Consider the following 12,049-nt stretch of genomic DNA (forward strand, 5'->3'; position numbering starts at 1 on the left):
TCTAGGAAGATGACATATTGGGCTTAATGAAGTGGGCTCATCACATTAGCCAAATTAAATGGGCTAGCCTAATTGATTAAGACTTATTTATTTAATCTATATATATTGGACTTATATAATTAATTCAATTATATTAGCCCATAATATATATTTGGACCAATTTATCTTGAATTTAAAATATAGTCCAAATCATTTTATGAATTTAATTTTAATAAAATTTATATGTCTACGAATGCCCCTACTTCAAGACTTGTCAAGGTCTTTAAATTTTTGAAGACTAGACTTAGAAGTATAAACTTGATAATAGTATATGTAAATCCTATTTGCCAAAACAGATAATGGATCAATGTATAATTGGTTACGTGTCCGTTGATAGCATGTTGGTGGTTTGGTCCACACTTAAATATTAAAGTGACTTCAATCATTGTAATTACCAAGAGAGATGATAATTATTATCATTATTATAATGTAGATGCCATTTTCCTCAATTTTGTGGACCATCGGTACAAGCTGACCGAATCCATATGGATTTGGCAATTCCTAATTCCTTTCTTTGATTAGAAAAGGAGAACATATGGCAAACGCTAATGGCAATTCTTTCTTTGATTGAAAATTGGAAAAGGAGAACAGAAGGCAACGCTATTGGACACTATGCGTAGGTCCAATTTCAATTTGAATCCCTCGAGGAGTCTAATTAAAACAGCTATCCCACATCGATGCTTTATTTTTTAATAGCGTCTTCTGAGATCTATAAATACCAATACTCGTCATTCTCTTAACGTCAATTCTAGCATTTGCAAGTCACTTTGCGTCTACTTTTGATGGCTTGAAAACATTAACGCGAAAGTAATTTCTTCTTCTTCTCTTCTTCTTCTCTTGTGCTTTCTTTTTTTTGTATTCTGTTGTCTCTTTTTTTTTTCTCAGAAGTAGTAACTTCGTCGAACCATGAAGTACTTTCAAAGTTCGAGACGAAGACCTTTAAAAGTTCGCGATGAATACTTTTAAAATTTGTGGGGAAGACTCATAAAAGTTTGCGCGATGAATACTTTTAAAATTTACGGGGAAGACTCATAAAAGTTCACGCGAAGATCCTTAAAAGCTCGTAGTCAAGACCTTTAAAAGTTCGCGGCGAACACCTTTAAAAGTTCGCGATGGAGACCTTTAAAAATTCGTGGTGAAGACCCTTAAAAGTTCGCATAATAATCATTAAAAGCTCGTGGTCAAGATCTCTAAAAGTTCACGGTGAAGACCTTTAAAAGTTCGCGGTGAAAACCTTTAAAAGCACACAATGAAGACTCTTAAAAATTTATGGTAGAAATCTTTAAAAGTCGGCAGTGGGGACTCTTTAAAGTTCGTCATGTGCACCTTTACAAGCACATTTAAAAGTTCGAAACGAAAACCTTAAAAATCCGAATGCCTTTAAAACTTTGAAACGAACACCTTTAAATGTTCGCAACGAAAACCTCTAAAAATTCGAATGCCTTTATAAGTTCGAGAAGGAAACCTTTAATAGTTCTCAACGGAAATCTTTAAAAAAAGTCTGACATAGACATCCTTTTTGTTTTTACGTCTGAGGTGATTGTTTTTTTTAACTTATCCATGCTATCTTTCATGACAGTGATTGTTACTCTTCCCTTTTGACTTAGGTACTAATAATTTTTTTTATGCAACTTGAACATAGTTTACTTCAGAGACTCAACATTCTCTTCCTTCACGCCCAAGTATCTAGTAATTTCAGAGCACAAGGATAGTAAAACGGAGACCAGATTACTAGTTGATACACCATTAACCGGCTTATATGCAGCTTCGTGGCCATCCTTGCAAAATCCATTTTCTTTGGTAGATTGGACCTTTGAAAACACCAAACGTAAATTCAAGACATGGACTCTTCGTTCCCATAATCACAAAGTTAAAAATGTGGCAAGTTCCCTCCCATACTTAGGACGACGAATCCTCAAAGGAGAAGTATGCTGGAGTGATTCCTTAACTTTCGGTGGAGAATTTCATTATATCCCCGGCTATTGGGAGTGGACCGAAGATGTTCTTTAGTAGGAACCATCGAGCATTAAGGGCCACCAATATTTACGATGTTGTATATGCCTCATTGTTTACTTATGATCATTCTACAAGTATCATGCAAGTCTTTTGTGAGACTTGGTGTCCTCTTACAAACACGTTGCTTACCTCAGTTGGAGAGTAATCCACATTCCTGTGGGATTTGTGCACTATTGGGGATCTATCTTTAATGGGGTCTCCTTATGAGGAAGTTATTCCAAATACTCGAGAACTTACAGGTGGTTACGACAAGGATAAAATGTTCCTTCCACAAGCCTGTCAGTAATTGTTTGATGCATATCACCAACTCCGAGAGGGAAACGCTAAAAATCATAACGTCCCTATAAGAAGATGGATCGAGTTTTGGAGCAAAAATGTTTTAAAGTATGAATAACCTCCAGCGAGAAAAGAAAAGAAGTCAGCTCGTCCCAAATCAACTTACAACCCTACTGGAGCCATAGGTAAAATGGTCAATTGGTCGGAAGTTGAAGATGCACTATTTGTTAAACTTGGCGTTGGAAGTGACAAGAAAGATGAAGTATACTTGGCTGCCTTTTTATCATGCTGGTTATGTTTCTTTGTGCTCCTTACAAAATAAGGCGACTTTATTCGATCCGAGACTTTAAAGATTGCAGGACTTCTGGCGTGTGGGCAAAGAATTAACCTCGCCGTTCCAGTTTTAGCTAGCATTTACAGGGGATTAAACACAATTTCAAATAGCTCACCACTCGATTCTTCTAGAGTTTACTTCCCAATTCATTATGTGTATGGTTGGTTAGCCTGCTACTTCAAGACTCATTTTGCTATAACAAATAGGCCGTCTATTCCTCTAATGGCCTATACTCATGTGAGGGAACAACGAGATATTTTGGGAATGATGACGCGATAAAACATATTCATGGAGGAGAAAGTGTCGTATGGACTTCCACAATGCCAAGCAATCCTCAACCGTATTATTATCGTGATGATGGCAATGCGGAAGAGTCCAAGTCAAATTATTTTATGAGTATTCTCTCGAATTACCTTCCTTTGAAAAATGGATCGACCTTCATCGTGGAGCCTTATAGCACTGATCGCTTCAGTCGTCAATTCGGTTTTTCTCAAGACATCCCCGGTTGCTTAGATCAAGATTTTCATGAGTGCTCTTTAGATAAAGGATTGAAACTTTTATGAATTTGTGTTTTGTGTAAAAGTTGGTCAAAGGCCACATTTCCCCCTATTATGCCCAAAATGAAGAAGTATGTCTCGTCTGATTATAAGTCTTGGTGAGAAATAGTGCATGGACGCTTCCTTGAAAACCACTTGCAATCTTTGGTGAATACCGCTGGGCCAGTTACTGCTACACCTTTAGAGATCATGCCTCAAGAGCATAACAGGGAGGGCCAACCTCCTACTTTAAAATCCAAAGTGGTTGTACCATGTGACTTTAAGGGACATGTTCAGGCTCATCAAGCCAATGAGGGTTCCTTTCCATTAGGTACTATTGTTCTTACCTCCAACAAACGTCCGTCCCAAAACGAGAGTGATAGTAGTCATGGAGATCAAAACTTCAAGCGGGTGAAGCCATATTCAAACAAACAAGGAGATGCTAATTTGGGTATAGTCGAGATTACTGACAACATCGGTAGTGTTTCAAGGACTTTGACGACCACCAAAGAGGTAACGATTAGAACATTCAAATTATTTTATAATATCCAAGTAATTTAACTAACCGTATATCCTTTTCTATGCATGCAAATGGTGTTCACATTTCAATGGCGTCCCACCAAAGCAAGCCCCAAGGTAGTAGCAAATCTGTGGCGGAGCCAGACTCGAGGAAATCACTTCCAATACCTAAGTCAGACCAAGAGGCGACTTCCATTCCTAGTCTTGGAGCGAAATTGGGGCCTAAATTTCACCAATGATCAACACCAACCATGTCTATCTTTGATGGAAGAAAGGTTGTCTTGACTCTTTGCAAGGATTTCATTCTAAATGCCTGGGCTAAAATTCATGCCAAACTCAAGGACCTTACCGCAGACAATGCTTCTTCTCTTCAATTCGAGATTGAAGTGACTCTCGAGGAGATGGACGGAAAGGGTGTGGATATTTCCCTTCTAAAAGGCCTATTGCCATCTTTCTTTGAGCTTGCCACTTCATATGACCAGGCACGGTCAACTCTTTCTGACAAGGTTGTGGATGTTGAAAAATCAGAGTCATTTTAAAACGCCAAGGAACAACTTGATCTTGTCTTGATTGAGAAAGGGGAGAAGGCCGAGAGATTGTTTGCTGCCAGTCAGTCTTTCAAAGAGGCCAAGGAGAAGGTGAAACAGTTAAGAGCTCTTCAAGGTGTTGCCAAGAAAGAGGTTAAAGAGATTGAATCTAGAGTCTCATGTGTTGAAGAGGAGTACCGTAGATGTTCTGATGTTTCCTTGGCAACTGCTGATGACTTGGCCGACGTGGAGATGAAGAAACAACACCTAGAGGCAACCCTTAAAGACTTGGTGAATTACAATTTATGATTAGATTAGTCTATATAGAGTATTTTATTTGCCTCCTTTTTTTTTTGCATTTGATTAACTAGTGGCTATTCTTAGAAATGAAAACTCTATCCATTTTACTTTATATCACACGTTTTCATCAATGTCCCCTTTTTGTCTTTGCGGTTTAATATCAATAGTTCTTTGCTTATCATGATGTATTGATGTCCCCATGATTGAACATGGCTTTCTTTTAAACGTCGTTGGCGTTCATGTCTCGAAGTTCTTTGTATTTGGAGGTACATCCTCCCTTTTCTTTGAGGATAATATTGTTCATCATCTTTGTACCTTTTGTGGTAGGAGATATATATCTCAATGTGAGAACGTCAAAAATATGAGCCATTTGATTTTTTAGAAAATAAACTTTAAAATCTAAGACATATCCAAAATTCGAAATCAAACACCTTCTGAATCGCCGCAGGTAATATTTTGAAACTAACTTTAGATTCCACCATGTTGAAAATTTCAGATTTGCGCAGTGTTACCAAACAATTCATATCTTGGCGTAGAAATGTTGAAATTATGAACCGTTTGATTTCTTGGAAACTTTACTTCAAAATATAAAACATGTCCAAAACGTGGGATTTAATACTTTAAGGATAGTTTCAGATAATATTTCGAAGTTAACTTAAAATTCCGACATGCTGACAATTTCAAACTTGCGCGACTTCACCAAAACTCTTATATCTTGATGTAGAAATGTTGAAATCACGAACCGTTTGATTTTTTGAAAACAAGACTTTAAAATATAAAACATATCCAAAATGTAGGATTTAATACCTTAGTGATAGTTTCAGATAATATTTCGAAATCAACATCAGAATTTGATATACCGATAGTTTCGAATTGGCGCGACTTAGCCAAAACCTTTATGTTTTCGTATGGAAGCCTCAGAATCACAAGACGTTTTTCTTGATATCAATAGAAATTCAAGATATACATTCTCACCAAATATCTTGGGTTCAAGTCTCACTGAATTTGAAACGTTGTGCCAAGTAACCTTCCTTCTTATACTTGTGTTCCCTTTTGATGCCTCTCCTCTTCCCTTTTTTCTTAGGGCAGAGAGCGGATATGAAGACCAACAAACTTGAAGGTCATATGAACATGAAAACATAGCAAATCCCCAGACTTCAATGCAAATACTTTGTAGCCTCCTAAAAGACTAAAATCATTCCATTGAAGATACCAATTTACCACAAAGGCTTGCTCCCTTTAAATCAAATGGGATCCAAAGTTTAACAGAAGAATGGTATCTCAACTTGATTTTCAAGTTCTGATTGAATGGATTACATTACATCGTACTTCATTTGGACAACGATTAGGGGATTATGTATCTTTTGAACTTATACGACTGAACTCAGAATGAAACTCTAAGCTACCTACGTACGTCTGTGAAGATGATCAAGTCATACCGTAGTTCAGAATGGGTGGATTTTATTTTTATGTCCTAAATTTTGACTAGGCCGCCTCTTTCGAGGTTTTCAACCTAGCAGATCTTTTTTTATTGTCCTAACTTTTGCCTAGGCCGCCTCTTTCAAGGTTTTCAACCTAGCAGACTCTTTTTTTTGGTGGGGCGTACACAGTTTAGACTCATGCGGGCCAGGAGTGTAGGAACGTGCAGTTTAGGCTCATGCATCAAGGAGCGTTACAATTTCAAGGATAATATTTCTTCAAAAACTTGCCATTGATATGGCCGATTCTCATGCCGTCTGCATCAACCAGCTTGTAAGCCCCACTTGAATAATCTTCTTGCACGACATATGGCCCATCCCATTTTGAAGTGAACTTCCCTAAAGGTTTATGGGAAGTAATAATGGGTCTTCTTATGGCAAGGACTTTATCTCCTACTTAAAAGGATCTTGGGCGAACTATTTTATTGAAGGCGCGAGACAATCGAGCTTGATAACATTCAAGATTCTGTTGAGATTCCAACCTTTTCTCATCAAGAGCCTCCAACTCTGCTAATCGAAGTTTAGTATTTTCTTCATCAGTGATGCCTTGTTGAATAGCTAATCGTAATGAAGGTATTTGACGCTCGAGTGGCAAGACAGCTTCAACTCCATAAACGAGTGCATATAGGGTTGCTTGTGTTGGCGTGTGGTGAGTTGTCCTATATTCCCAAAGAGCTTCTTCTATACGGTCATTCCAATCACGTTTGGATTTGGAGACGACTTTCTTAAACAAGTTACATAGAGTTTTGTTGAATGCCTCAACCAGACCATTGGCGGCATCATTGCACATCGAAGAGTTAAGTTGCTTGAAGCCAAAGAGATCACAAATCTTGTTCATCAACCTATTATCGAATGGCTTTCTATTATCCGTTATTATGTAAAGAGGAATGCCAAAGCGATTGATTATGTTTACTCGAATGAAACTTGAAACATTTTTCTTCTTTACCTCCTTAAGAGCAACGACTTCAGCCCATTTTGAGAAGTAGTCAATTGTATCCAAGATGTATAGGTGCGCCCACCAGAGGACTTTGGTAGTGGTCCAATAACATCCAATCCCCAAGAGACAAATGGCCAGGATGCCATAGTCGGGTGCAACATTTCAGGAGGTTGATGAATAAAATTCGCATGGAATTGACAAGCCTTGCATGTTCGAACATAGTCCAAGCAATCTTTTACCATCGTTGGCCAATAATATCCCATCCCATTTTTATGGAAGTGGAGCTTTGGACCAGACTGGTGTGACCCACATACCCCAGAATGTGCCTCTTGCAAAGCTTGGAGTGCTTCTTATTCCCCTAAGCATCGCAAGAGTACTCCCTCGAATGACCTTCTGTATAGAGTATCTTTGTAGTAAAAGAAGCGAGGCGCATGACGACGGATTTCAGTCCTTCTCCTCTGATTTTCTGGAAGTATCCCATAGCGTAAGTAGTCGATAATGGGTTGTCGCCATTCTTCTTTCTCAACTTCAGAAACAGTGACAAGATGCTTGAGTTCATTTTCTTCACCTTCTTCCTCATTTGGCGGTGGTACTACCCACTTTTGGCAGACAGTAACTTGCGCTTGATCAGGCAGGGTTAATAATGAAGCTAAGGCAGCTAAAGCATCAACCTTCTTATTTTCTTTCCTTGGCACATGCTGAATAGTCACATCACCGAGCCACCCCATTAAGTTTTTCGCATAATCATGATATGGGCGTAGTTCAGGCTTCTTGACCTCGTAACTACCTAGAAGCTGATTGACCTCTAACTGAGAGTTACCAAAAACTTGCAGTTGCAACCGCTTCATTTCGACAGCCATTTCAAGCCCAATTATTAGTGCTTGATACTTAGCAACATTGTTAGAGTAGAGTTTCGTCAACGTAAAAGAGTAGGGAAGAACTTCACCTTGAGAAGTGACAAATACTACACCAGCACCAGCTTCTCCGCAATGAGCAACACCATCAAAGTACATATTCCATGGAGGCTAAACTTCAATGACCATTGCGTCCTCATTAGGTAGTTCGTCAGTTAGCTCCCAATCATCGGGTAAAGGGTGATCTGGCAAAACATCCGCTAACGCTTGTCCTTTTATAGCTTTCGAGGGATGTATACAATTTCAAATTGTTGAAACTGGAGGTACCACCTTGCTAGTCGATCACTAAGGACATGTTTTGACATCACGAACTTGATGTGATTTGCTCTAGAAACAAGACGAACAACATGAGCTTGAAAGTAGTGCTTCAACTTTTGAATTGAGAAGACTAGCGCCAAACACAACTTTTCAATTGGCGAATAATTCAGCTCGTTTGGTGTCATCATCCTGCTCAAGTAGTAAAGAGAATTTTCTTGATCTTTTTAGCAAGATCGCTTCCTCCTTCAGGTGCACTTGTGAAAGATCTTGCTCCTTTTGAGGATGAAGATCCAAAATAGGGGTTGATACGGACGGCATATAGGGTGCTTGTTGTCCTAACGAGCTTGCTTTGCTCCTCATTACTGGTCCAAAGCTTCCAAAAGTAACATCGAGGATGCTTTCCATATCAGCATAGAACCTGGAATTAGCAGCCTTGGTGGAAGTTGAACTGGAGTTGATTTTCTTTGAAGCCATTTCAATGTTCTTGAACTTTGGTGATTGAGAAGTTAAGATGAGAGGTAGATATTGTCCCACTGGGCGTGCCAGAATTTGTAGACAATAAATTGCGTTGAGAAAATAAAATCAAGATCGAAAATATCACAACAATCGTAGTATATTATTTCAAATAATTAAGTGTTACAATCTCTATGAATCCTCTGATTCTTCTTTTCAATAGTAAATAAAAGAGCCTTCGAGATTAATCTTGAATTTTATTTTATTTTAATCCAAGTGCTTGAAGCTTGATCTTGATCTTGACGTATTTTTAATCCAAGGGCTTGTAGCTTGTTCTTGAATCTTCGTCTTGATCTTTTAATCCTTAGAACACTTGAATGCTTGTAGCTTTTAGAGAAATCCGCAACGTTTGATCCACGAGCTCCCTCTTGCTTCTTGTTATAACTTTTGGTCTCTTTTCTAGGTTATGACGACCCCTATTTATAGTTATGGGAGGGAAGAGTTATGGTAAGAACAAACTCTTTCCTATCAATCAAATTGAAGTGTGACAAGGCCGCATTTGATTGGCCAGAACATGTCACTTGCACACGTGGTGCGATTTCATTGGCCATTCAATTTGGCATGGCATGCCTTGTCATTTTGACACGTGGCACGATCCTATTGGCTCTTTTGTTTGACTTGGCGTGCCACATCATTTGACACGTGGCACCAAACTTGGCCTCTAGGAAGATGACATATTGGGCTTAATGAAGCGGGCTCACCACTTTAGCCAAATTAAATGGGCTAGCCCAATGTATTAAGACTTATTTATTTAATCCATATATACTGAACTCAAGTCACAAGTGCACGAGCTTCTAGAATAATACAAACAAAGGTTTGAATAAAATAAAGTTGTCTTAAAGAAATCACACAGCTAAAATAAAGTAGAAGGGGACTTTAGAACTGCGGACGCTATGCAGTTATACCTCAAGTCTCCTCTGGATAGCTGAAATCCGAGCAAGTCTATGGTACGCCGCTGAGACCAACTTCAAAATCTGCATAAGAATTGCAGAGTATAGTATGAGTACAACCGACCCCATATACTCTGTAAGTACCGAGCCTAACCTCGACGAAGTAGTGGTGAGGCTAAGTCAGGTCACTTACATTAACCTGTACGCAATAATAGTAATAACAACAATGATAGAAATAAAACATGTAACTTATTTCAACAGTTGAAGCCAATTTGGCAGTCATAACCAATTATAATTTCAATCAATTTCCGTTGTGGCGTGCAACCCGATCCAATAATATAATTCTTCAATAAATTTCCATTGCGGCATGCAACCCACTCCAATAATATAAACTTAAAATGTAATCTGTTGCGGCGTGCAACCCGATCCCCCAATATATTCCTTTTCATTTCCGTTGTGGCGTGCAACCCGTTCCAACAATATAAATTAATAACTCTTAATTGTAATAAAAATACTCCAATAAATACCACATTCAATAAGAATTTATTTGGCAACAAAGCATACAATGATTATTATTTATTCAAGAAACATGTAATGACAAGTAGAATTAATTATGGAAAAATCAGGGAGAAAATAGGCAATTTAATATTAAATATGCTAAATGTCAAGTAGCAATTAAGATACATAGATCAAATAAGCATGTAACAAATATTGCATGAATCCAAGAATTTATATTTGACAGGGAATATGAGAGAAACAATTATTATAACAATTAATTCGTGTCTTAAAACAATTTATAATATTTAAATAATTATTCAAACAATTAATTTGACAAAGTATAGGCACTCGTCACCTTTCCTATACATCGTTACACATGAAATTCATGTAACAAATAATTCAAGGGTTCTATTCCCCTCAAGTCAAGGTTAACCACGACACTTACCTCGCTTTGCAACCAAATTCAAGATTTCAATAAACCTTTGCCTCGCGAATTCGTATCCGAAATACTCAAATCTAGTCATAAACAATTCAATATACTCAATACAAATCGTAGGAATTGATTCCATATGAATTTACTAATTTTCCGAATTAAAATCTGAAATTTATTTTAAAAATCAACAGTGGGACCCACATCTTGAATCTCGAAAAACTCACGAAAACCGAACACCCGTTCTGATACGAGTTGAACCATACAAAAATTATCGAATCCGACATTAGATTGGCTTTCAAATCTTCATTTTACATTTTTGGAAGATGTTATAAAAATCCCAATTTCTTCCATCTAATTCCGAAATAAATGACGAATATAGACATGAATTTATGAAATATAATCACTATATGATAAAGAACATTTATCCAGTTCTAAATTGTGAAAAACTCCTTTGAAATCGCCCTTAAACCGAGTTCTAATGGACAGTTTGTGAAAAATGGGAAAAATCCCGTTTTTGATCTGTTTTAATCACTGGGTGTGATGACTCCACAGGTCATCTCATGTTTTGAAACCTAATTCTGTGATGCGAAGCCTTAAAAATCATGTTTTAGCCTTCATCGATATGCGTGCACAGTCCAGGCATTTTTCCAAAAAGCTTTTATGTTAAAAACTGATAAAAATAAGAATTTTTGCGTTACAAAATTAATTTGAATTGACTTTGGTCAACATTTTAAGTAAACAGACCCGGATCTGTGTTTTGCCAGTCCTGATAGGTCCGTATCGTAATTTGTGATCTGGGTATATGCCCGGAATAGAATTCCGAGGTCCCTATCCCGAGATATGGAATTTAGATGAAATATTAAAAGATTGAAAGTTTAATGATTTTTAGAATTGACTGATGTTTGGTCTTGTTGATACCGGGTCTATATTTTGGTTTCGGAGCCCGGTACAGGTCCACTATAATATTCATGACTTGTCTGTCGAATTTGGTGAGAAACAGAGTTTATTTGACATGATTCGGACGTTCGGTTGTGAAAATAGAAGTTTTAATGTTCTCTTGAAAATTTCATTTGATTTGGAGTCTGATTCGTAGTTCTATACGTTATTTTGATGTTTTGGTCACGCAAGCGAGTTTGTATGATGTTTTTGGGACTTGTGTGCATGTTTAGTTTGGAGCCCCGAGGGCTCGGGTGAGTTTCGGATAGGCTACAGGTGTTTTGAAACTTAGAAAAAAAACTGGTTTTTGGCTTCAACTGTTATATGGTGTTTCCTTCATCGCGTTCGCAGAGGTACTCTCGCAAACACGTAGAGTAAACTGGGGCAGGGTGATTTTCTTAATCGCGAACGCGGTAGCCGGGTTACGAACGCGAAGCAATGGGGGCCTTACCATTCGCGAACGCGAAGCTTTAGGGACCTAGGGGGAGGGGTCAGTCATTCTTCTACACGAACGCGAAGATGTACTTGCGAACGCGAAAGCCACTCGGGCTGCTGCACATCACGAACGCGGCAGGCCCTTCGCGAACGCGAAAGCCACTCGGGCTGCTGCACATCGCGAATGCGGCAGGCCCTTCGCGAACGCGA

The 12,049-nt window shown here is 38.2% G+C and overlaps 1 protein-coding gene across 1 annotated transcript; it reads right to left on the bottom strand.

The window, feature by feature from the left end:
- Positions 1–5,627: 5,627 nt before the first annotated feature.
- LOC142173755 (uncharacterized) lies at positions 5,628–7,975 on the bottom strand. Its single transcript, XM_075239403.1, has 2 exons — positions 7,750–7,975; positions 5,628–5,728 (listed from the first exon to the last, which is right to left on the bottom strand). Exons 1-2 carry the CDS (start codon positions 7,973–7,975, stop codon positions 5,628–5,630), a joined length of 327 nt encoding a protein of 108 aa, XP_075095504.1.
- Positions 7,976–12,049: the final 4,074 nt, after the last annotated feature.

This window comes from Nicotiana tabacum, chromosome 19 (genome assembly GCF_000715075.1).
Source record: "Nicotiana tabacum cultivar K326 chromosome 19, ASM71507v2, whole genome shotgun sequence".
Taxonomy (NCBI): Eukaryota; Viridiplantae; Streptophyta; class Magnoliopsida; order Solanales; family Solanaceae; genus Nicotiana; species Nicotiana tabacum.

Bases quoted from the DNA above. Each gene is read 5' to 3' on its own strand.
- LOC142173755 (XM_075239403.1), bottom strand. From the start codon at position 7,975: ATGTACTTTGATGGTGTTGCTCATTGCGGAGAAGCTGGTGCTGGTGTA. The intron at 5,729-7,749 runs GTAGTTACGAGG...TTAGTCTTTTAG, and splicing joins AGAGGTCAATCAGCTTCTAG to GAGGCTACAAAGTATTTGCA.